At 41.7% G+C, this 23,490-nt stretch overlaps 3 protein-coding genes and 1 pseudogene across 4 annotated transcripts; 3 read left to right on the top strand and 1 right to left on the bottom strand.

The window, feature by feature from the left end:
• Positions 1-1,609: 1,609 nt before the first annotated feature.
• On the bottom strand, positions 1,610-4,663 carry LOC147337855 (uncharacterized). The gene is made up of 5 exons (XM_086311960.1): positions 4,506-4,663; positions 2,758-2,871; positions 2,470-2,580; positions 2,281-2,359; positions 1,610-2,184 (listed from the first exon to the last, which is right to left on the bottom strand). Exons 1-5 carry the CDS (start codon positions 4,605-4,607, stop codon positions 2,093-2,095), a joined length of 498 nt encoding a protein of 165 aa, XP_086168086.1. The 5' UTR covers positions 4,608-4,663; the 3' UTR covers positions 1,610-2,092.
• Positions 4,664-10,388: 5,725 nt separating this feature from the next.
• LOC147337854 (chemerin-like receptor 1) lies at positions 10,389-12,788 on the top strand (annotated as a pseudogene). The gene is made up of 2 exons (XR_015124981.1): positions 10,389-11,091; positions 11,204-12,788. The product of XR_015124981.1 is annotated as a chemerin-like receptor 1 (transcript).
• LOC147337853 (uncharacterized) lies at positions 12,557-14,432 on the top strand. Its single transcript, XM_086309151.1, has 2 exons — positions 12,557-12,619; positions 13,575-14,432. Exons 1-2 carry the CDS (start codon positions 12,557-12,559, stop codon positions 14,199-14,201), a joined length of 690 nt encoding a protein of 229 aa, XP_086165277.1. The 3' UTR covers positions 14,202-14,432.
• Positions 14,433-16,336: 1,904 nt separating this feature from the next.
• On the top strand, positions 16,337-22,826 carry fbxl3l (F-box and leucine-rich repeat protein 3, like). Its single transcript, XM_086311948.1, has 5 exons — positions 16,337-16,714; positions 18,030-18,390; positions 18,662-18,784; positions 18,993-19,164; positions 19,761-22,826. Exons 2-5 carry the CDS (start codon positions 18,049-18,051, stop codon positions 20,402-20,404), a joined length of 1,281 nt encoding a protein of 426 aa, XP_086168074.1. The 5' UTR covers positions 16,337-16,714; positions 18,030-18,048; the 3' UTR covers positions 20,405-22,826.
• Positions 22,827-23,490: the final 664 nt, after the last annotated feature.

The raw sequence follows: 23,490 nt of genomic DNA, 5'->3' as shown, positions 1-23,490 counted from the left end.
CCCATCCGTCGGTAAACTGTACCTGGGCTTGTTGCAGTGACCGGAAGTTACTAAACTTCATGATCGTATGCGCTCACTCCAAGAACCGTATGATTATAAATATGCATATAAATATGCTAAGATGAGATAGCTGACTTCATCTAACTAGCAAATGTTTTCCAGGCTACGTTGGTGATACAGTTTTTTTTAATGTGTATGATATTTTTGTCATGCGATTTTAAAGCCGGTCCTACAACCGCATCCAAGAATAACATGCAGCTTATCACAGAACTGTTGGTGAAAATTATTCTTGGAGCTAGGTTTAATTGAGCTGCATTTTAAAGAGGTGCAATTTCACAATTTGTGTATATTTTCTAAGTTCACTATTTTGTCATGTGTTGAGAAAAACACAGATTTTAAAATTACATGGTCTAATATTTACATTTAGCATATAACTGCAACATGCTTTTTTCATATTTTTTTTAAAGATTCGAAAGGACTTGAAATTCAAAGTTTCAGGCTTGTGACTTTACTTGGACTTTTACACCAGTGACTTGAGACTCGACTCTGACTTGCCTGACATTACTTGAGACTTGACTTGAGACTTGAGGATAAAGACTTGAGACTTACTTGAGACTTGCAAAACAATGACTTGGTCCCACCTCTGCTTCTATGCAAAAAAAACAAAAACAAAATTGAACAACTAGGACTCAGTTCCGTTTTTGAATTTTTAATATGAACCTGTTATGCTTTTCCCCATTTTCTGTCATATATACACTGCTACAGTAGGGTGGACTTTTATATTAAACATGTCCGGAGTTTCAAATAAAAAGTTCTCTGTGACATCACCAGGGTACACATTCCTGATAATGGCTTGTTTCAGGAAGTAGATGCATTGAGGCAATGCTCTTTAAAAAAAAAACAAAAAAAAAAAAAACAGCATGATGATTTTTGACCTGCGAGTCATGTAAAGCTACTCCAGCAGACTCCAAGAGTAAAACTGTGGAGTTTTAAATTTTTCTCTTTTTAGGGTGCACGCTTAGGATTCCATACTTTTACGGAGCCCGTCTGACTGGTTTTATCACTGCACATCACACGCTGGACCGCTTAAACATGTGGGCTCGTACACATCTCAGTGGGACTCCAACGCAGCCGCCTCTGTGAAAAGCCTCCAAATTAATCAAAACGGCAATCGGACGGCATGTCGGGTCTTCATGTAACAGCCCAATAAAGCTAGTGAGTGCAGATGATGTTGAACGTCGCGGTGTTCTGCAAAGGCGCTTTTCAAAATTGTGTGCACGTAAGTCAGAGAAATAGAAAGCGGGTGTGAGGGAGAGAGAAGCTGAGACACTGAGATAAAGCGAAGCAGTCAGGATTTGTCAAGTGTATAAAACCACAATCTGGTGTGTTTTGGCTGCAGCGGATCTCAGCTGCAGAGCTTTTTTAGGTGCGTTATTGTAGCAGGAAGTGCATGGGCGTATTTGCAGGCTCTGTGTCTATGTGCAGCTTACTCAAATGGATCACAAGGATGACTTATTTAAAGAGAATTAAGAATAACCTCATTAGTTATGCCTGTATTTTTCTGTAGCTGGAGGGTCAAATGTTTAAATAATAAACAGGATTCAAAAAGTACAATTAGGGATAATTTTATTACAGACTTTTAAAGAAGCATTTGTAAATATAAGTTGCATTTGAAACTACTGGACCCCCTTTCTTTGGTTCAAGCCACTTTGCTTAATCAACAGGTCAGTGCGTTTAGAGTGCAGAGGGTATAAACAGCTTTTAGCTTTCATCCATACCTCCATCACACCTTTCAAAATAAAAAAAAACTCCACCTGTACAAAGCAATTTCCAAAATAAGGCTCATCTCTGTACCAACAACCCAAAACAGTGCTTATATTGTGCGTTTACGTGACAGGCTAAAAGATACAGTATACACGGTTAGAGGATCGCAGACTAATAAAAACAGCCTGGTGTAACACTGCTACAGAGGGTTGAAAGGTGGTGGGCTCGTCATCATTGCCGCAGGAAAGTGAGGTGTTGACGCTGGACTATTTCTCTTCTTGGCAGCAGGGAGCCAAACCGGGCCCAGCACAAAGCGTGAGCGCTCCATTTAATTGCTGGCTCTGACTGCCTCCTGCTGGTCATCTTGTTGCTTGAGACGATAGTCAGCAAGGGCTGCCTTGATGGCATCTTCGGCAAGCACTGAACAGGAAATAATTGGAGGTTAAATGTGCACATGTGCAGAGAAGTTTGGAAAAAAGAAAAAGAAGAGCCTTGGCGTATTAAAAGAAAACTTACTGGAGCAGTGAAGCTTAACAGGAGGAAGACTGAGCTCCTTGGCGATGTCTGTGTTCTTTATCTTCAAAGCTTCGTCCACCTGAAAATAAAAGCCCACACACAGCCATGAGCGGAGCAGAACACGCTAAATATTTAATAGATTAAACATTCAAAGGAGCTGAGATGCAGGTCTGTAATGTGTTCACTCACAGATTTGCCTTTCACCCACTCGGTGGCCAGAGAGCTTGAGGCGATGGCAGAACCACAGCCAAAAGTTTTGAACCTGGCATTCACAATCTTCCCCAGGTCATCCACCTCAATCTGAGAAAAGTTTTGACTGTTACTCATGTGACCAAAAAAAATGAGCAAGAAAAAAAAACAAACCAAAAAAAAACAACCCCCAAACAATCCTAATCTCTCCCATTCTTTAAAATGTATCCCTACTAAACTAACAAAAATAAACGCCTTTAAGTCACACACACTTCGTAACAAACATACCTGAAGCTTCATTACATCCCCACAGGCCGGGGCACCCACCAAACCAGTTCCAACATTCTTGGAGTTTTTGTCCAGCGAGCCCACATTTCTGGGGTTCTCATAATGATCCACCACCTTCAGACAACAGAGAGGGGAAAAGGAGCATCAGGCCAAATGCACTCTTCCTGTTGCTGTCAGAATTCAACAATCACATATTTGCAGGAAGGAAATGCCATCTATATTCAGATACAATGGTAAAAAGAATGTGTACAAGTCTTGGCATCCTTGTTACACAACTACAACTTGACTCACTTGCATAACTGACACTGGCATGAGCAGATTAGGACTGGATTTCATGGTCTACACAGTGCAAACTCTGTCCTTCAGCCCTCCTACTCTATTTCTTGCTGAGTCACTCTGACCAAGACAGTGTGAAGTGGCCGAGCATCGCAAAACCTTTTGCATTTTTCATCAGAAATTAAAGGTTTAAAGCCAGATTCCTCAGCTGATGGCTAAAACATGACCTCTTATCCAAGAAATAATTTTAATAAAAGGCATATAATGTCTAAACCTCCACAATCACCCAAAAACATCCAGCTAAACATAAATACATCACAGTTATGGCTGCCATGACCCGGTTAACCTGCTGTTGCATCAGTACACCTTCACAGGTATCACATAACATTTACCTGACTCTAGGCAAGGCAAGGCAAGGCAAGTTTATTTGTATAGCACAATTCAACAACAAGGTGATTCAAAGTGCTTTACAGAGACATTAGAAACAAGAACAAATAAAAAGCATGATTTAAAATTGAATAAAACAAGCAAATAACCTAACTAACTAATTAACAAACAAACAAACAGTATATAAAATCAAAACAGATAAAATCAGAACAGTAGATAAAATCAGTAGTTAAATGTAAGTTTTGAAATTTAAGCTTAAAGTGTGGATTTGGTGCTTTATTCAAATGCAGCTGAGAACAGGTGAGTCTTCAACCTGGATTTAAATAAACTGAGTGTTTCAGCTGATCTGAGGCTTTCTGGGAGTTTGTTCCAGATATAAGGAGCATAAAAGCTGAATGCAGCTTCTCCGTGTCTGGTTCTGACTCTGGGAACTGATAAAAGACCGGATCCAGATGACCTGAGGGATCTGGATGGTTCATACTGGGTCAGGAGGTCATTGATGTATTTTGGTCCTAAACCATTCAGAGCTTTATAGGCCAGCATCAGAACTTTAAAGTCTATCCTCTGACGGACAGGCAGCCAGTGTAAGAACCTCAGAGCTGGACTGATGTGGTCCACTTTTTTGGTCTTAGTGAGGACTCGAGCAGCAGAGCACAACATACTGCCACCCTTTAAAGCGCATCAATCGGATATGGTTAAAACTGTGGCAGTGGACAGCTGGTTGCAGATTAGTGACGTTATTCCAGCCTTCAGTAAGCTAAATAGCTACAATGAAACAATACATTTGTTCATTTTAACGGGCTAGCATCATGGAGGTGAAGGGTTTGAGATAACCAGCGTAAAGGCAGTCTGATGTAACTTGAAACATTTGTGCAGCCAGCTAAATATAAGCCACCGTCCTATGGTTGTCAACAAAATGCCCGAGCAGAAAGATCTTACAGAGTCGTGGTTGCCCGTGTTTAGTAGATCAGTTAGCTGATATACTCCAGGATGCTTTCAGTAGGAGTAAACATGAACCAACAAGCAGCTGCGACGCTGTAAGCCGAGCTCCCCGTTAAAGAGAAGCTACAGACTGGACCACTTACCTTCTTGTGATAGCAACACTGAGTGATGAACTCGGGAGCGGAGAGCCTCCTAGTGAGGAAAGCCAGAGGACTGAGACACTTGTTCGCCACGGTGCTCGCCATGTTGATCCAATGTCGCAGTTAAGAAAGCTCGCAGCTCAAGAGAATGGAACTACACGTCACTGACAGGAGGAGGAGCTACAATAATCACATCTGCGCATGTCTGGTTTATGCAATTTACAAAAAACGCTCTTTTGATAATACAATACAATTAGACTTTCATTTGTTTATTTTTTTTTCTCTTTGTATTTTAATTGATCAAATTATCTCTCTTTACGAGTCTTTATCAAGCATTTAGTAGAGGTGGGTAGATTAAGCCAAATATGGAGTGCCACAGGATTCATACTTTAGTTTATTTCTGTCCTCTAAGGTTCATCAAAAAAGAAACATGCCTGTGCAATCGCTGCTCCACTCATGCAGTCACTTTGACATTAACTAATTATAAAAATAAAGTGTTATTGGTCGTCTTGGCTGTTAGGTTTGCTAACTGATTAACAATAGACTATATTCAGACATTCAAATAATATATTCAGCCCACTGAATTGTGTTAAATACTTTATTTTATTGGAAATGAAAAACTACACCTCAGACATGAATTCTGAAAAATTCCTGAGCCCTTTTGTGTTGACTGTTAGGTCCATTTTATTTATAGCCTAAGAAGCATTTAAATGGCAGGCGTTGACCCAAAATAGGAGACAGTCACGTTAAAAAACAAAAAACAAGTTTCAAAATACACGAAAAAGCTGAAAGGTGGGTTTTGTTCTGTTAACTAATTAATCTGTGAAGTTGAAAGAAAATGACAATGATTTAGTAGGGAGTAAAATGTGTTCAGAATTTGCTAATTGATGATGATTCATGTCATAAATCAAGACACACTGCTCTCCACTACATAAGCTGCATCAGCAATACTGGCCCTGTATTTACTTGGTATCAGATCGATACTGATATTTGCATCGCACTAGTATTTAAAGAAAACCTTTATGTTCTCCAGAGTCAAAAGATTACATTCAACTTATATGTGGGTTTTTCTTCTTGCTGCTGTTCCCTTGAGGGGTTGGCGCAACAGATCTTCCTGCATTTCACCCTATCTCTAGCATCCACCTCTGTCGTACAGCCCTCTGCATGTCTTCCTTCACTACAGCCCTGAATTTCCTCTGTGGTCTTCCTCTTTTGCTCCTGCCTGGCAGCTCCATATTCATAGAGTCCCGATCAAAAATTTAAGTCCACTTGAAAAATGGCAAAAAAAATCATATTGTGCATGGTTGGACCTTAACAAGGTTCCAAGTCAAGCTTCAACGTGCAACAAGAAGAAATGGGAGTGAGACGAAACTTTTTTATTTATTTTTTTTGAGATATTCAGAGCTCTTCTTTGGATGTTTGCTGCCTTTTCTTCTGTTCTCTGTCAGATAGATCTCACACTGCTTCAGTGATGTTGAGGTCTGGGCTCTGGAGAGGCTGAGTGATATCCATGCTTTTACTGCATTGCCAGTTTGTTTGTGTATCACTGTTATGATGAAATATGAAGCTATTTCTAATCAGTAGTTTTTGAGATGTTACTGCTTGGTGGATTAAAATCTGAGGGTACTTTTCAGTGTTCACAGTTTTATCATTTCATTTGACAAGATGCCCAACTGGACTGTCTCCACCGCGACAGAGCCTCCACCGTGTTTGACAGATAGACACTTACTGTTGTACCTCTCTCCTGAACTCCTCCATACATGCTTTCGTTGTATTATTGTAATGTCTTTAACTTTAGGGAGTGAATGAGCCAACTGCAAAACTACAGGCCTTCAGCTTTTGGGAACAACCAACTGCTCACCAACTTTGCTACGACGATACAGTCGTTCGTTCTTTACAATGAATACTTCCCGTACTCTGTCTGTAATCTGTGTTGATTCTTGGATGCTCTTAGTAAACAAGGGTGCTAAAGAGGGGTCCTCCCTTTGGAGTTGGACAATATTGCTCGGGACAACCAGGAGCTCCTCAATCTCTGGTTCAGGGAGTGACTCAGCAATTTCTGTCCCCCTCACTTTTTCCTGTCTTCTCTGCATTCTACTTTTCTTTAAATGTGGCCTATTTGGTCCATCAACATCCGGAATTTCACTGACTGAAAAGGGCAACTCACTCAAACCTAGCTCTGACTGAGACACTCTATTACCAGACCTAGTGACGACTAGCAGACCTTCACATGCAACATGCAGATTCTTCTCTTCTCTGTCTTTGCTAATAACTCTCCAAGAATTGGCATGTCCGGGTCCAAGACAATCTGGTACTGTAAGTACGTACTCCTTTTCATTAACTTGAAGGCAAACATTGGCAATAGGATAATCAACATTATCACCATGAACACACCAGACTTTAACAAAATGCGGTGTCGCTAGGGAGACAATCTTGCCTGACAAGTGTGCGGCTACTGCCTGAATCCAAGAGGGCAACACACGGCTTTCCCTCAATGAAAACACAGATGGTGTGCTCCTGATCACTGGAGGGTACGAGAGACTCAGTTTCCTCCTCTAGCAAGTCAAAACACTGTGGTGAAAGACACATGTAAGTCTTACTGACCTGGGCAATCTGCCTTAAAGTGACCTGCTTGACCACAAGCATGACATACCAATGGGCCTCTCTGCTTTACTTCTCTAGCGTGGCTACTGCTAGTGATTGGAGAACTTTGTTTAGGGCCTTTAGCTCTGGACCCATTCCCACCCCCTGACTTACCCACAAATACAAGGGCTGAACTGGGTTTTCCTACCATGTACCCTTTTTGTGGGCATCCGGCTGCAAGAAAAGCCTCTGCCATCTCTGCAGCTTCTTTTGAAGTGGTGGAGTTGCACTCTTTCACCCAGGTCCTCAGCTCTGGGTTAAGAACTCTGAGAAACTGCTCCATCACTATGACATCTCCTATTTGGTCCTTTGTCTTCTCCTTTGGAAGCATCCACTTTTCATATAGGTCTTTAAAGCGCGTTCTCAGCTCTTTGGGTGTCTCATCGTCCTTCACCGTCATGTCGTGGAATCTGATTCGGTAAGTCTCAGCACTTATTTCAAATTTTTCAAGAACGGCGGTTTTTACTTTATCATAGTCCATCAGTGTCCATAGCAACATATGCCGCACGTGCTTTAACACTAAGAAGTGGAGCCAGATGCAGTGCCCATTCTTCTTGTGGACATCCTGTTGCAATCCTCTCAAAAGTGGTTAAGTAATGTTCAATATCTTCATCCTCACCATAGGGCTGCATCTTCGGGCCTTTCCAACCGCTTACTCTGCCCAGATTGGATGAATGTGGTGCTGCGAAAGATTCAGGGGGGTTTCCTCGCTGTTGAACAGGCTGTTGCACCTTTTGCCGAACTGAGGGTCTCAGTGGCACTCCGGAATCAGCTACTGCACCTTCCCACAGCACCTGATGCTCCCGGCGCTCCGACTGGACCTCCTGCTGCAGTTGGCTGAACTGGTGTTGCATTCTACGCCACCGTTAATCCTGGCGTTGTCTGTCCTGCTCCCATTTTGCCTCACGGTCAGCATGCTGTTGCATCAGGCCTTTCAATAAAGTTGAGAGCTCAGAGAGACTTTGTGCTTTGGTGCTGTGCTCACCCGTAGTTTCTGGCAGGTTGCCATCATCTGGGGCCTCCTCTGGGGGAAAATCTGTTGGCCCTTGAGGTTTCCTTGACTTGGTTGATTTCTGCATTGCTATCACCTATTGGCCTGGAGCCACTGCTGCCACCATTTGTGAAGTAGCGTAACATAAGCAGCATGGAAAGTGATAGGAAGACAGCATCTGCAGACTGTTCAAGTTTCTTTTAAGTGTTCTTTATTTTCTGGCGTAGCCTTTCAACAATTGTTTCACAAAAACATAAGAACCTTTCAGTCTTCTTCTTTTTCCTTTTACGTATTATTGGCGGTTGGCAAACAACTGCATGGTGCATTACCGCCACCACTGGTATGGAGTATGGACAGAAATCACGCTAAAAAAAAAACAAACAAAAAACAAAAAAACAAAAACAAAACACTTCATATCCTCCCAAACAACTTTCCTTCTCTCAAAAACTGAAACAATGCCTGATAACATTTATCCCCCGACTCCTTCTGTAGTAACCCTACAAGATCAAGGTTCATATCAATGCTACTGAGATTTCGGACCAACCGTCTCCTCTCTACCATATATTTCCGACACTGCAAAATAACATGCTCCAAAGTTTCATCCGCTCAACAATAATCACATTTCCCTGAGGCATGCTTCCCTATCAAGAACAGTGTGGAATTCAAACCCGTATGCCCAAATCTCAGTCTTGACACCACCGCCTCCTCTCGCCTACTCCTTCTTGTGGATCGCCTCACTCCCACCCCCCTTTGAATTTTATATAACCACCTTCCCCTCCTGTCTTCGTCCCACTGTTTCTGCCATCTTCCCCTGATTTCTAGCTTAATAATACTCTTTACTTCCTCCTCAACACCTGATACTGAATCAAATCTAGCTTTCTAAGAGAAGTGTCTGCTGCCGAATTATATGCCACACAACCATAATCTAACGTTGACCTCACCAATCCAGTGTATATAGCCCTCAGGGACTCCCTATCTGCTCCCCAATCCTTCCCAAACACCTCAAAATGTTCAAAACTTTTTTACACTTATCCACCAATTCCTGAACGTGTGCACCCCAAGTTAACCTCTCATCAAACCACAACCCCAGAAACTCAAATTTCCTCACTCTTTCTAATCCTATGCCATATAGCTTCAGCTTAATTTCCTCATTAACCCTCTTACTTGTAAAAAACATTGTCTTAGTCTTATCAACTGAAAACTTGAATCCCCACGACCATTCTTCCACTTTACCAACCGCTTCCTGTAACTTCTTTACAACAAAACCAACATTCCTCCCTCTCCTCCATCATCAGCAAAAAGTAAACACCCCACCCTCTATGTCATTAAACACATCATTAATCATTGAACCTGTCAGTCTTCTTCTTCTTCAGTCAAGTTTAACGGCAGCTTGCATCCAAAACTGTTGCATTACTGCCATCTCCTGGCTGTTAACCGTCCGTCACTCCTGAATCCTCAGATCCTCTTGATGAGACCAGTACTTCTCAAAAACGAAAAACCACCACTTTCCCTTCACCATGACTTAACTTATCAACCACTTGTCCAAATGTAAGTTCCCTTCCACCACTCAGTTCCCTTCCACCACTCAGTTCACCCCACATCACCCTCCTGTGTACCTGTCAGTCAAAAGCTCTCCTGCTTTATATAGAATTCCACTCACACCTGGATCTCATTAACCTCTACAATTGGGAAAACAGGGTAGACTAAATAACACAGTCTAGACAAAGAAACAGGAATAAAATCATTTTTCCACTTAACAAACTCATTCACCCAACGAAACAGTTTGAAAAGTCAATCTCTTCACGTAATCTGACTCATGAGGTTATTTTAAATGAAATAAACAATTTTACACAAAAGAAACACCCCTTCATTTGGTTACACCCAATTGACATGATCAGGAAGTACTGGGGCGGCCCTTCCCACATACCTGTTTTACACATAGGACCTGCTCAAAGGAACACACAATGGTAAGTATAACCAAACTACATAAACAAATGAAAGATCCAAATCAATTAATGATGAAGTGACATTTAGCTTTAAGTACATTTGCACAGATGAAATGAATATAACCAATGCTACCACAAACAGACCCAGGATAGTATGTAGAGCCAAGGTTACATGTGTTGTGTTTACATTAAAGCATTATGATAGACTATACAGGATAACAGAACACAAAATAACAATATATGCAAGTGACAAATGGCAAATGAATTCTGTCCTAGCCACTTTGTCACAGGCTTGTGTATTTTTGCTGCTAGGTTAAAGCCACACCCTTGAGCTTTACTAATAAGAAACAGAGAGGAGCTGTATAAATGTACCAATATTGATCTAAAATGTGTCGTGAGTGAGATTTATTTACTGCTTCCTTGTCTTGTGATTCCTGAAATGAAAGTTGTTTATTAATCTTTTTTCCCCACTTGGTTTGTTGCATAACAGCTTGGTATTTGATTTTGGGGAACTGCAAAAGGAACATTAGCACAGAACTCAGAATGTCCTGTACACGTGAGCTAATTGAGCCATAACTGATTCTACCTAATAATGTTGTGTAAACTGGTTTTTACAATGTGGGAATTCAATTTTTTTAGATGCCATGTGTAATATTTGTGGTATTGTATGTCTCCCATCTGCAGTAAACCAGTTTAATTATTTCTTATGAGGTCTAATGCGAGCTCAACCACAGATTACAGTTTTACACAATAACTTCCATTCCACTAAAATGATCTGTAGGCACAATCCTGGTCAAGAAATGTGATATTTTTTGCCTAAGTTTTGGAGGATATCTCTTTTTGGATATTACAGCAGTTTTTTCCCCTTTCTCTTCTAGTTTCCTGTTGCAAAATACCTACGTCAGTACTTACTGAGTACTACTGCCCAAGAAACAGAAGTGAGAAAGTCCACCCAACGGCACAAGCAACTTTAAACTCTCTATTTTCACACGAGACATAAAATCCCTATGTAAGTATCTTTTTCTCTATAAAAAAACTTTGTGTTATTTATAACCTATAATTTTAAAGCTTATATGTGTAAATGTTTGTATTTTTAAAAGTCGTGGTTCCATATATTTCAGGAACAATCATGGACGTGGAGTATTTTGATTATGATAACTACACCGCAGACATCGATAGCAACCTCACCACTGAAGGAACCCTAAATTTATATAGCGCCTCGTCCTCTTCAACTTATGCTCTGGTGGCAGTCAACATCATCATATGAGTTTTGGGGCTTGCAGGAAATTCCCTGGTGATTTGGATTTGTGGATGGAAAATGAAAACCACAGTCATCACCATCTGGTACATCAGCCTGGCCATTTCAAACTTTTTGTTCTGTGCCTTGTTGCCTTTCGAAGTTGTGTACATGATAACTTCACACTGGCCCTTTGGAGAAGGCTTGTGCAAGCTCGCCTCATCCGCCCTGTTTCTCAACATGCACAGCAGTGTGTTCCTGTTGGTTCTCATCAGCACTGACCACTGTATCATGGTCTTATTTCCTGTGTGGTCGCACAACCACCGCAAAGTAGGAAAAGCCTTTGGAGCCGTCATCCTCATGTGGGTTCTTTCTGCATTCTTAACAGTGCCCTCACTTATGTACAGGAAAACCACGGTCCACGGCTCGGTCATTCAGTGCCACACGGACTATGGGGTCAGACATAAAGCGGTGGTACTGACCCGTTTCATTTGTGGGTTCCTGATTCCTATCCTAATGATTGTCTTCTGTTGCTCTGTGCTTGCCATAAAGCTCAGAAGTCTGACCCACAAGTCAAAGCCGTACAAAATCATGGCTGCGCTCATTTTGTCTTTCTTCGCCTGCTGGGTCCCCTACCACACCTTTGTCCTGCTGGAGATAGACTTTAAGAAACACAACCTGGAGGTCATTAAAACTGGACTAAAAGTTGGGGCCACCTTGGCTGCAGCAAACAGCTTCCTATCTCCAGTTCTCTATGTGTTCATCGGCAATGACTTTAAGAAAACCCTAAGGCGGTCTTTATCATCAAGGATTGAGGATGCTCTGGCAGAGGATATTCGTACAGGTGGTCTCAATCACTCAAGGTCCAAAACAATGGAAACTGGCCTAAATTAGAGTTTTTACTAAGGAGTACATCACAGTGCATAAATATGATTACCGTTCTCAATGACACTGATAATATTGAATGTTGAACTAACAGGTTATTATGGTAACTTTAATAGATTTTTGCACAATATCACATTTCAAGACAAAGTGATCACAATCGGTTATTCAGACAAGCAGAAATCTGGGAAATTGCTATTAATTCTTAATCCATTCAGGTTAAACAAAGCATATCTTTGCTCAGGTATTTTTGTGTGTGTGAATGACTGTCTTGTCTTATTGATTATTGTCATGTTTCCTTTGAATTTTATATTTTAAGTTTACTTATTGTACTGCATTGTTAGCTCTGCGATAGATGGGTGACCTGGCCTGGGTGTACCTGCGCCTCTCGCTCCCTGGCAGCTTGGAAAGGCTTCAGGCCTGAAATGGATAAGCACAAGAAAATGGGAAGATGGATGAACTGTGAGGAGCAAAGTGATGCATGTAAATATTAATATGAGTGCCAAAAACTGTGGACTCACTAATGAATGTAATAAAATACTGAAAAAAAGATACACACTCAGTCTCCCTTAAAGGGAACTTGACAAATAGTAGTATTTTGTCACTTTCTTCTGTCAAAGTTCTTACATTTCAAACTTACACCCGACCTGCACCCATTTTCACACCTTAGCTCGTGTGATTAGTCCAGACGCTTTTCTTTCCAAGCTACTTAGACTTACATTTCAAAGTACAGTCAAGGAAGTCTGCTCTAAATTACTGTATTACTTATATTTGTACTTTTAATTAATAAATATTAAGTGTACCTGTATTCATTTTTCCAGTAAAAATCAAACTATCACCTGACTTTGAAGTTCCTGCAGATTATTTTTCTTTGTAGATAGTTTTTACCTCTGCCAAGAAGGTTATGTCTTTGGTAGCGGTTGTGTGCGTGCGTGTCATTCAGTTCATTCAAGAGCTCGAATTTTTTTTAATTATTCTGATCAAACTTTGTAGGGGTCCAGAGTGAGGTCATGTTAACTATCCATTAAAATTTGACTTTCATCCACTAGGGTCTTCAAGGTCAAGCAAATGATTTATTGGTCAAAAATTGATAAAATGCCTTTTAACTTACAAACTATGATTCTTACATGTGTGGTGTATATAGAGAGTACTGCATGAAGATTTTAAATATCAGGTCACATTTGAACTCTGACTTCTCCTTCAAGGTCTATAGACTGATTTGAAGGTCAAAGTGATAATAATGCCATATGGAGCTATTTGCTGTTTTTTTTTTACTGCCATTGTATGTTGATTGACAACATAGGCATGCAGCAAATGATATATGGGGATTTTAAATATCACGTTACTTTAGACCTCTGACCTCTTCTTCACAGTTAAATGAGACCAAACTTTCACAAAATGTCCTCATCCTCGTTGCAGCCAGTCTCATCCTTCTCGTCTTCCTTATCATCTGCGGGGCAGTTTTCATGAGCCACAGACGCAAAGTCAACGCTTACTATCCTTCCTCCTTCCCCTCAAAGGTGTATGTGGATGACAGGGACAAAAGTGGAGGTGCTAAACCCTTTAACGAAGTTCAAGAAAAAGCTTCCCCGGGGCAGGAAAGCGAGCCAGTGGACTCTCACAAGCAGCTCCAGGCTGACATTATGAGGGCTGCCAAGAGCCTGCGCGCTCCAAATAAATCTGTTGATGCTGCAGAGAGAAGCGATCCCAGTCAGAAAGTAGCAGACCACAGTCCCGAGGACAGCTCAAAAGCAGATGACAGCATCCTAGACCATCAGCTCCCAAGTCTCCCAGAGGAAAATGAGCCGAGCGAGCTTTCCGACAGTGAGGCCACCACCACAGAGGGCAGCTCAGAGCCGAATCCTCCTGAGCTGCCTCGGTCAGAGGAAGTTGATTCACAAGAGCCTTTGACGGGCAGGAGTCCGCGGCCCTCCTCTCTGCACATTCACAATGACTCTGCTACACTTCAGCTCATCGCAGGAGAGAAAACTGCCTTCTAAGAAATCACATTTTTGCAGAAAACCAAAGATTTCTGCAGGATTTTATTTGAGGAAATGCAGAGAAGTTACTAAAGATACAGCAGGCAGAGTTGAAGATGATACATGATACTCTCTTTATGCACCTTTGTACAAGTTTCACAGTACACAAATAGTGTTAGTATTTTTTGTGTTCCTGTGTTTGAATTTAAACATCTCTGCTGGTAACAGTAGGTGGTGTGGTCCCAATTACTCTGCGCTTCTATGCAGAGGTGTGGACTCGAGTCACATGACTTGGACTCGAGTCATTAATTTTATGACTTTAGACTTGACTTGAAAAAATGTTCTAAGACTTGAGACTTACTTGAGACTTGCAAAACAATGACTTGGTCCCACCTCTGGAAACAGGTGCAGGGGAATGCTGGGCCTGAGCTGCCCTGGGAGCAGGAACACAATGGTGCGAAGGAGCAGGCTCAGCAAACACAGACTCTTCTAAAACGTTTTTTTAACTTCCTACCACCACCACGTCTAACAGTCTTAATAGTCTCAGTCTTAGCAGTGTTCATATGATTATTAGTTTCCAGCTCCGAGGAACGACAGCAATCACAACTCACCACCGGGAGTTGCTCCGCAGAAAAAGAGTGGTGACGGTGTGAGCGTCGCCTCCTCCGGGAAGTGGGAGGTGGCGAACTGGGCTGCGAATCCTCCAAAGGACCGGGCTGCGATGAGGAAGCAGAGAGTTTGTGAAGCTCAGAACGTGGCAGACCCAAAAACAGAGCGAAGGACTGCAGCGGAGTGAGTCTAACGTCCGGTGTCACATAATCTCTCTTTCTCCGCCGCTTAACTCTCTTGTCGGACTGGTAATCCAGGGGTGAAGGCGGAGGTGTAGCGACTGGAGAGAAGGAGCACGTGCTCAACCTGATCGCCCGAGGCATAGATGCTGGCTCGGCCGTAGCCATTTGGAGGCTGCGGGGCCCTCCCAAAGCCAAACGTGACCCATAGAAGGGTGACTGGAGCTCCTGGGCATGCTCAGCTTCCTCCCTCACGATCTCCTTGAGGAAGGCAGAAACTGCGGGTCGCTGATACCACACGGAGTCTGCTGGGTCCATGTTCTGGTCGCGATCTTCTGTTAGGTTAAAGCTGTGTGCAGGCAGGAATAGGACCCAAGGTGCAGACTCCAGAGACAGACGTGAACTCAAAAAAGGCTTTAATTTAATACTCAAAATATAACATAACTGAAAAAACTCAAAACAAACTTAAACTAGAGAAATGACAGAACACACAGCTAGGAAAACGGTAGATCGCGACACAGACCCAGAGAAACACTGGGCTTAAATACACAGAGGGAGCAATCAGGGAATGGGTAACAGGAGGGAAACACAGCTGGGGCAAATCAGGCCTAACGAGACAAGAGGAAGCAAAACCAGACACATTAACATCAGACATGGACTTTCAAAGTAAAACAGGAAACACATAACACAGACTGAACAAAGACACAGACTCATATGCAGGCACTACAAAGGGAACAGAGACGTGGGAACAGGGCAGACACAAACACTGACTGAACACGGGGATATAGGAACTTAGGATACACATAGACGCGAACTAGACAAGGGGATGCAGGTGATAGGGGAGACATAAGCCATAAGACGGAACTCAAAGAAACCAAAAACTAGAAAGTATAAATAATAACATAAACTCAAACACCCTGGGTCAACGACCCAGGCATCCTAACAGTATCCAGATGTAAACATCCGGTTTGTTTGATGTTTTTCACCTTGAGTTTGTAAACCCACACGTGATTGCTATTTTTTTAATGAGTTTAGATAAATGTAAACGTTTTTACCAGGTATAGTTGTTTTGCCATCTGCTTTAGATGTGCCAGTTTGTGAAGCAGCAAGATTCATAACACTAAGAAACCACCTGACGTCGTTTTCTAACTTTTCTTCACTGCTGACGGCCGCGGTTAATAAACTGCTTTAATCGGCACAGGTTCGATAATCAAGGGTTTATAAAGTGTGTTCCTGTGTGGGGTTTTAATGAGCATGTCCACAAGATCACTCTCTCCGTCACACAAACACACGCACGCACGCACGCACACTTTGACACACTGACCTAGTTTCTGTGTGCAAGCGTGCACACACTATCTTGTGCCCTCTGCTCATGAGGACAACAACACTCATTGAGTGACCACATGAATTAGAATTAGTATAAACAGTCCTTTCCGACTTCCTGAAATGTGAAAATATATGTCCTCTGCTCACGCAGAACTGTTAATCTGTTTTTCTGCGCGCAAGATGGTGGTGGGAGATGCAGATCCATGTTTTCCTCAGCTCACGTGTACCAGCTGCTCGGCAGCGCCCGTCAAGCTGTCGCTAAAGTGAAGAGAGCTTATTATGGGAGCTGCTCCTGCTGTCCTATATCAACAGCAGCCAGCATTTCTGCAGTCATCTCCAGCCATGGCTCCAAGTGGACGCTGTCATCTCAGCTGGCAGAGCACGAAACCCTGCGGAAGGCGTCGTTTTTAAGCCGTTCGGGTAAGTAACTCTGAGCTTTATTGATATTTTGGACTGTGAGTAAAAGATCGATTGCGGAATTGGAGGAGGCTGGAGGAGAAGGGCTGTGTTACGATTCGGTCAGCTTTGCTGCAGACTCATAAATGCTCATAGGACACCTGCATTTATGCATTTTAAAGTTTCTGTTCAGCTTTTTTTAAGCATGTGCAACATGCAATAATATGCAACGACAATGCAAGGAAAGCAATAGTAGTGGTAATAACAGAGGGACAATACTATAAATGGTTTTAAAACAGATTAGCATATTTCATGGTTAGTGAAACGCGAACACCATTAGCTGATACTTTATTTAAAAGACCTTCGTACATATTCTGGAGCCAGTATTGACTCTTGAATAAAAACAACATCAGCTCACAGACAGATTTTTACAGTGCATCTCTGTAGGGTTAGTTTTTAGACACTTTTAGCTTTTAGACTGGTCGCTGTTGCATTAAATTATGTCGGTGCTTATAGTGTCTAAGATTGTTTCTTCAAGTGTGGTGGTGGTAAGATAAAGGACAAAGAGTTCCGTTTTAATATCAAGTGCTATATATATATTACGTACCTTATATTTGTGTTATACAGTGCTCATATGTCCTTTGACATAGTTGGTACTTCATAAATCTAGTTCTGACAGCATTTATTTGTTTGAGTTTGGCTGTCATGTAACGCAGATAACATAGAGAGTTATATGTTAGAGAACTCTGTGCTTTTAGTGGATAAATATAAAGTTCTTTGTTCTTTTTAAAAATTATACTAAACAGAAAAAATGTCATTTGCAAATACTGATTGTGTGGAAAAAAAGAGAAAATTCTCATTGGATCCAGACACATTTAAAACTCTCTGATTTATCAGCACGTTGGTAGCTCCATAGTTACACATTTGCCCAGCAAGCACAAGAACCCTGAACTCTGAAAGAAACCTGAGACTAGAAAAACACTCAAATTGGGGCTTTGACAGAAAGACAATCACGTGTAAAAATGTGGTGACTCCCTGTGAATAATGGAGCAGCCAAACGCAGCTTCTTTATTATATCAGGGCTTTAAAAACATACAATTATAAAAGAAAATAATTAATGAAGCATTTCAGGAAGCTATAATTAAGTGGGTAAATAGTGTTAAAGCAGATAATTATAGAATTGGAGATGTTTGTCCCTAAACACAAAACCTGTTCAGTGCTACCAGCATAAACTGAGTTCACACTGTACTGCAATTCATGGCTTGTGTAATCCCAGCACAGTAAAATCTTAACCCTGCACTGCCCTTTTAAACACACCTTTGATTTTATGACACCACAGTGGGCTGATTTGCTTCAGAATGAAGCGAGGAAGGACAGGTCTGAAATCACAGTGCCAGATTTTCCCCTCCCTCGGAGAGCGGGCTAAGAGACCGAAGTGGATGACTCCAGCACAAGACTGGGGAAACCTGCCCCATCACGTCGTCCTGCAGATCTTCCAGCATCTGTCCCTGGTCGACCGGGCCAGGGCATCATCCGTGTGCCGGTGCTGGAATGACGTCTTTCACACCCCTGACCTGTGGAGGAAGTTTGAGTTTGAGCTCAATCAGCCAGCCACGTCCTACTTACGCTCCACTCACCCTGACCTCATTCAGCAGATCATCAAGAAGCATGCCCAACACCTGCAGTATGTTAGCTTCAAAGTAAGAGCCTCCCCTGCCGTCTCTCATTTCCTCTCACCTGTTTCACCTGCTGTGGCCTCTTTCTCTTCTTCCATTTTCACAACACACTGTCTTATAAACAATACCTGCCCTCCTTAATCTGAACTGCTGCAGAATTGAGCATCACATGTCAGCAGTCTTGGCATCGACGTGCTTAATTATCTCAAGTGATTCTTACACCTCAGTCTTTCATCAATTATTTTAATGTCTCTTTCCTCCTCTCCAAAATGTTGAATCACTGCTGGTAAATCAGGTGGACAGCTGCACCGAATCTGCAGAGGCAGCTTGTGACATTCTCTCTCAGCTAGTGAACTGCACCATCAAGACCCTGGGGCTGATTTCTACAGCACGGCCCAGCTTCATGGATGTATCTCAAGTAAGAAATGGCCTGTTTATATTTGATTTTTTTTTTAACACACATAATATATGCTGGTATTTCAAGTCATCATGAAGATTGTATTCACCTCTTCCCCTGGTGCATTATTATTTTTTGCACTTCCTGTAAAAAGATTTGCACAGTTTTCTACATCAGCAATAACAGATAATGAATCCTGGTTTGATGAACATCGTTGGTATCTCCTCAGGCCCATTTTGTGTCTGCCCTGACGGTGGTGTTCGTAAACTCCAAGTCATTATCCTCCATCAGGATCGATGACACCCCAGTGGATGATCCGTCCCTGAAGGTGCTGGTTGCCAACAACAGTGACACCCTTAAGTTGCTGAAGATGAGCAGCTGTCCTCATGTCTCCCCAGCTGGTTAGTACACCTGCAGTATTTTAGCTTCAAAGTGGGCACTGTGAATACTCATCAGCAAGTTGCTCAATTTTGCTTTTCTTGGAACTGAGGTACTTCAGCATGGAACTGATTGCCAAAAAGAAAATTAAATTCACAGACTGTTTATGAAGGTGAACATAAGCAACATGATGTCACCTGTCAGCTTATGGACTCCCATTATGAAGCCTTTAAACTATATGACAGGGGAGTTGAGCTGACCCTAAACCCAAGCACACTATAGGCCAGTTGGGTAGTAACCTGACAGTCACAAGGTGGCCCCACCGTGAAATCGTACCGTACCACCATAAAATCATCAGGAAAGTGTTTATTGTGGCCATAAAGCAAGTGAGAAGTAACGTTATCTTCTTATAGATTTCTTTACAGTTGACCCCTGCTGCCCAAGAAAGAATGCAGCTTTAAGGACAAACCTTTAATACCCAGAAGCTATGAACACCTTTTAGTATACAGTCTGTGATTAAGGGTACAACCGTGCCTCAGCTAACATACTCATATTTAAAAGGTATATACATTCTCAAAGGCTCTAAAACATTAAGACACTCTTCTCTCTTTTTCATAAGGTATCTTGTGTGTGGCAGACCAGTGTCATGGCCTCAGGGAGCTGGCGTTGAACTACCATCTCTTAAGTGATGAGCTTCTTCTTGCCCTGTCTTCTGAAAAACACGTTCACTTGGAACACCTGCGCATTGACGTGGTGAGTGAAAACCCCGGCCAAACACATTTTCACACCATCAAGAGGAGCAGCTGGGAGGCTTTGATCCGCCACTCGCCGAAGGTCAACATAGTCATGTATTTCTACTTGTATGAGGAGGAGTTTGAGCCCTTTTTCTGCGAGGAGACCCCCGTCACCCACCTGTACTTTGGCCGAGCTGTTAGTAAAATGATGCTAGGCCGCATTGGACTGAACTGCCCTCGGCTGGTGGAGCTGGTTGTGTGCGCCAATGGCATTGAGCCCCTAGATGAGGAGCTAATCCGCATCGCAGAGCGCTGCAAGAGCTTGACAGCGATCGGGCTAGGCGAGTGTGAGGTGACCTGCAGTGGCTTTGTGGAGTTTGTGAAGATGTGCGGGGGCAGGCTGACACAGCTGTCAATCATGGAGGAGGTACTGATCCCAGACAGCAGCTATAACATAGAGCAGATCCACAGTGAGGTGTCGAGGCACCTCGGGCGGATGTGGTTTCCTGATATGATGCCCACCTGGTAGGCTGACATGAAGCCAGAGCTATCAATGATGGCATTAAACTATGGTTACAGTTTACAATTTTAATAGACATAACATTTAGAAAAGGAAAAACGAAAAATCCATTTCAAGATGGCCCCTGACTGGAAAGCCCTGCTTGGAGAAAGACTTTGGGCCAGAGAAGCACAGGCATACACGTTTGGCTTTGTGTAAGATTGGAACCCTGCTTTCCCAGGTGAAAATCCACTGCCAGCGCACCACCATCACCCTATCTCTATCATGTGAAAATTATTTGATTTCTTATGTTCTTGCACATTTGTCACACTTACATGTTTCAGATCATCAAACGAATCTTAATGTCATACAAAGAGTCAGAATGAATACAAAATGCAGTTTTTAAATAACAATTAAATTTATTAAGGGAACAAAAGCAATCCAAATCTACCTGATCCTGTGGGAAAGAGTAACTGACCCCTAAGCCTAATAAGGGGTTGTGCCACTCTTGGCAACAAGAGCTGCAATCAAGTGTTTGTGATAATTTGCAATGATTTTTGCCCACTCTTCATTGCAGAAGAAGAGTTGAAAACACTTAAGGTCATGGCGAAGTATCTCAATCTAACTTCATAGTTTCACTTGGCTTCTCCCAAACATTCACTTTGTTTGTTTTTCGGGGGTGGGGTGGGGGGTTGTTTTTTTGAGCCATTCAGAGGTGGACCTGCTGATGTGTTTCAAATCATTACCGTGCTGCGTAACCCAAGTTTGATTGAGCTTCAGTCCATGAAATGATGACCAGAAATTCTCCTTCAGGATCTTCTGGTAGAGAGCAGAATTTATGGTTCCATTAATTACAGCAGGTCATCCAGGTCCTAAAGCAGATAGTTTGATTGCAGTTCTTGCTACCAACAGTGGCACAACCACTTATCAGGTTTAGGGGGAATTTGTCTTTCAAACACGTGCCAGGTAGATTTGGGTACCTCTTTTCTCTCTCTCAGTAAGTCATTGTTCAAAAAAACTGCAAAATGTACTTACTTCAGTTTTCTGTGTCTAATATTAAAATTTGTTTGGTGATCTGAAATATGTAAGCATGAGAAATAAGCTGGGAAAAAAATTAGGAAAGGTGAAAACATTTCTTCACGGCGCGTCTTGGCCCGCTCACTATGGGTAATTTCTGTAGCTGTTGTGTACCATCAATGAATTTTATGTAAGAATAATACACTTCTCTGAAAATAGTTCATGCATAAAAACGTTTGATTGCTTTCTGTCTGTCACTAAATGTTGTAATGAAACATGTTGGTTGCAGTTGAATGATGGGCTACATTTTTAACCATGGTGTATAAAAGAGCGTGACGCTGCCATCTGCTGGTCGTTGGTAGGGAAAAATCCCCCAAACATAATTCACAAGTTCTTTACGTTTCTAAATCTTTCTGAAAATCTTAAAATTAATGAAATAATTAACCAGTTAATTTAAAACTCTTCCTCAAGTTACAGATTTTTCTGAATTTAACCACATTTGCATGCATTCAGGTGAGGACACTAACCACAGTGATACTGGTTCATTGCAGAAAGGACAGGAGTTTCCTGTTGAGCCGGAGCGAGTCACACCTCCATGGAAAACACAATGGGTCTCTTTTGTCTGTTGGCCTGTTTTACTTTGCCGTCTTTTCATTTAGTTGACAGGTGTTAAAAATCAGGTAATAGCAGGTATTTGACTAAAGGCTTTGAACAGAAATGAATATGCAGAACTCAGATTAGGTGATGTGGTGACGTGGTCAGTTTATGTTCTTTTCTTCTTTTCCTTTTTTAAAAAACAAAACAAAAACATGTGCACTTAAAAAAAAGATTTGCTGTCCTCATAAACACGAAGCAATAATTTTGAGGCAAAGGCAGTTGAAATCAATCAAATCAAAGATTTATTTATTAAAATAAGTGATCATTAAGTGAAATATGTTTGGTATAAAATGTACTACCAGATTCCTTTAAATGTAACATTACATGGAAAATTAACATGTAATCAAATTACTTAAAGTCAGCACTTTGGGCGTGATTTGTTTTTTGAGTGTTACATTTAGTTATTTATTTATTTTTATTATTGTCCTGTGGGATTTAACATGTAGTTAGTTGGTTCTTTGCTTGTAAGGGAGTACCAACTTAAAACTGAAGTATTTGTATCAAATGTGATTACGACGATAGTTTTGTGCAAAAGGTACAAATGAACCATTACAGGCCCACGATGTGCAATGACACGCTGTCCAACATACAGCTGTAAATATCTGTTTTGTATTTGTTTACTTTGCGTGGATGTAGTTAGTAGAAGAAGAATTGCTGTATAAATTTATATCACTTATTGTTAGTGGTTTTTGTGTATGTGCAGCATTGATGTCAGCTTCATTGAAACTGCTTTTTATTCTACACAGGCTGTATTTAAATACTAATAAAAAAAACATGTTTACATAACTTTAATGTTGCATGATCTCCTAAACAGTGAAGCCTGATCCAAGCTGACTTTGTCCCGTTTGACCTTTCTGCAGCACTTCGTTTTCAGCTCTAGAGGGCAGCAAAGATCTAACCGGAGGGGGGGAATGGGACGTTATATAAGCAGAGCTGCTACTGTATAATGGGGTATACCAATGATACCTCAGCCTTTTTTTACAAGTGGATTTGCTTGTGCACACTCGATTTCCATTTAAAAAAAAGCAGCAGTCTTTGTAGCTCAGAAGTCTTTGCTTCTGATTCTTCTAAATTTATCTTTTTTGGCTTGTTTGATGTAGATGCTCCAGCTGGATTTACATAAAGCTTGACACACACACACACACACACACACACACACACACACACACACACACACACACACACACTGGTTGTTGGTGTGGAAAATAAAATTTGATTTCCATGCATTTCCATGGTAATTTTCACAGACATGCATACCGAACACAAAAATTACTCCAAGGCTAGCTTATAAATGCCACTAATATTATTAATAATGGCAGCAAATTAAATAGAGGATCTGTAACTGTGGCTGTTTAGGATATCTAGGTGAGAGGACCACACTAAACCAGCTAAGCATTTTGTCCTGGAAAAGTACCACTTTTTGAAGGGGTGGGTGGCATGAC

This window comes from Aulonocara sp. 'chitande type north' Nkhata Bay, linkage group LG2, assembly GCF_057382095.1.
Source record: "Aulonocara sp. 'chitande type north' Nkhata Bay isolate Kocher_YH1m ecotype deep benthic linkage group LG2, A_spYH_male_GT1.1, whole genome shotgun sequence".
In the NCBI taxonomy this organism is placed as follows: domain Eukaryota; kingdom Metazoa; phylum Chordata; class Actinopteri; order Cichliformes; family Cichlidae; genus Aulonocara; species Aulonocara sp. 'chitande type north' Nkhata Bay.
This window is presented reverse-complemented; position numbering and strand designations above follow the sequence as displayed.

Bases quoted from the DNA above. Each gene is read 5' to 3' on its own strand.
- LOC147337855 (XM_086311960.1), bottom strand. From the start codon at position 4,607: ATGGCGAGCACCGTGGCGAACAAGTGTCTCAGTCCTCTGGCTTTCCTC. The intron at 2,581-2,757 runs GTATGTTTGTTA...AACTTTTCTCAG, and splicing joins GGGATGTAATGAAGCTTCAG to ATTGAGGTGGATGACCTGGG. The intron at 2,185-2,280 runs GTAAGTTTTCTT...TTTCCTGTTCAG, and splicing joins TGTTAAGCTTCACTGCTCCA to TGCTTGCCGAAGATGCCATC.
- LOC147337853 (XM_086309151.1), top strand. From the start codon at position 12,557: ATGGGTGACCTGGCCTGGGTGTACCTGCGCCTCTCGCTCCCTGGCAGC. The intron at 12,620-13,574 runs GCCTGAAATGGA...TCTTCTTCACAG, and splicing joins GCAGCTTGGAAAGGCTTCAG to TTAAATGAGACCAAACTTTC.
- fbxl3l (XM_086311948.1), top strand. From the start codon at position 18,049: ATGAAGCGAGGAAGGACAGGTCTGAAATCACAGTGCCAGATTTTCCCC. The intron at 18,391-18,661 runs GTAAGAGCCTCC...CTGGTAAATCAG, and splicing joins TGCAGTATGTTAGCTTCAAA to GTGGACAGCTGCACCGAATC. The intron at 18,785-18,992 runs GTAAGAAATGGC...GTATCTCCTCAG, and splicing joins GCTTCATGGATGTATCTCAA to GCCCATTTTGTGTCTGCCCT.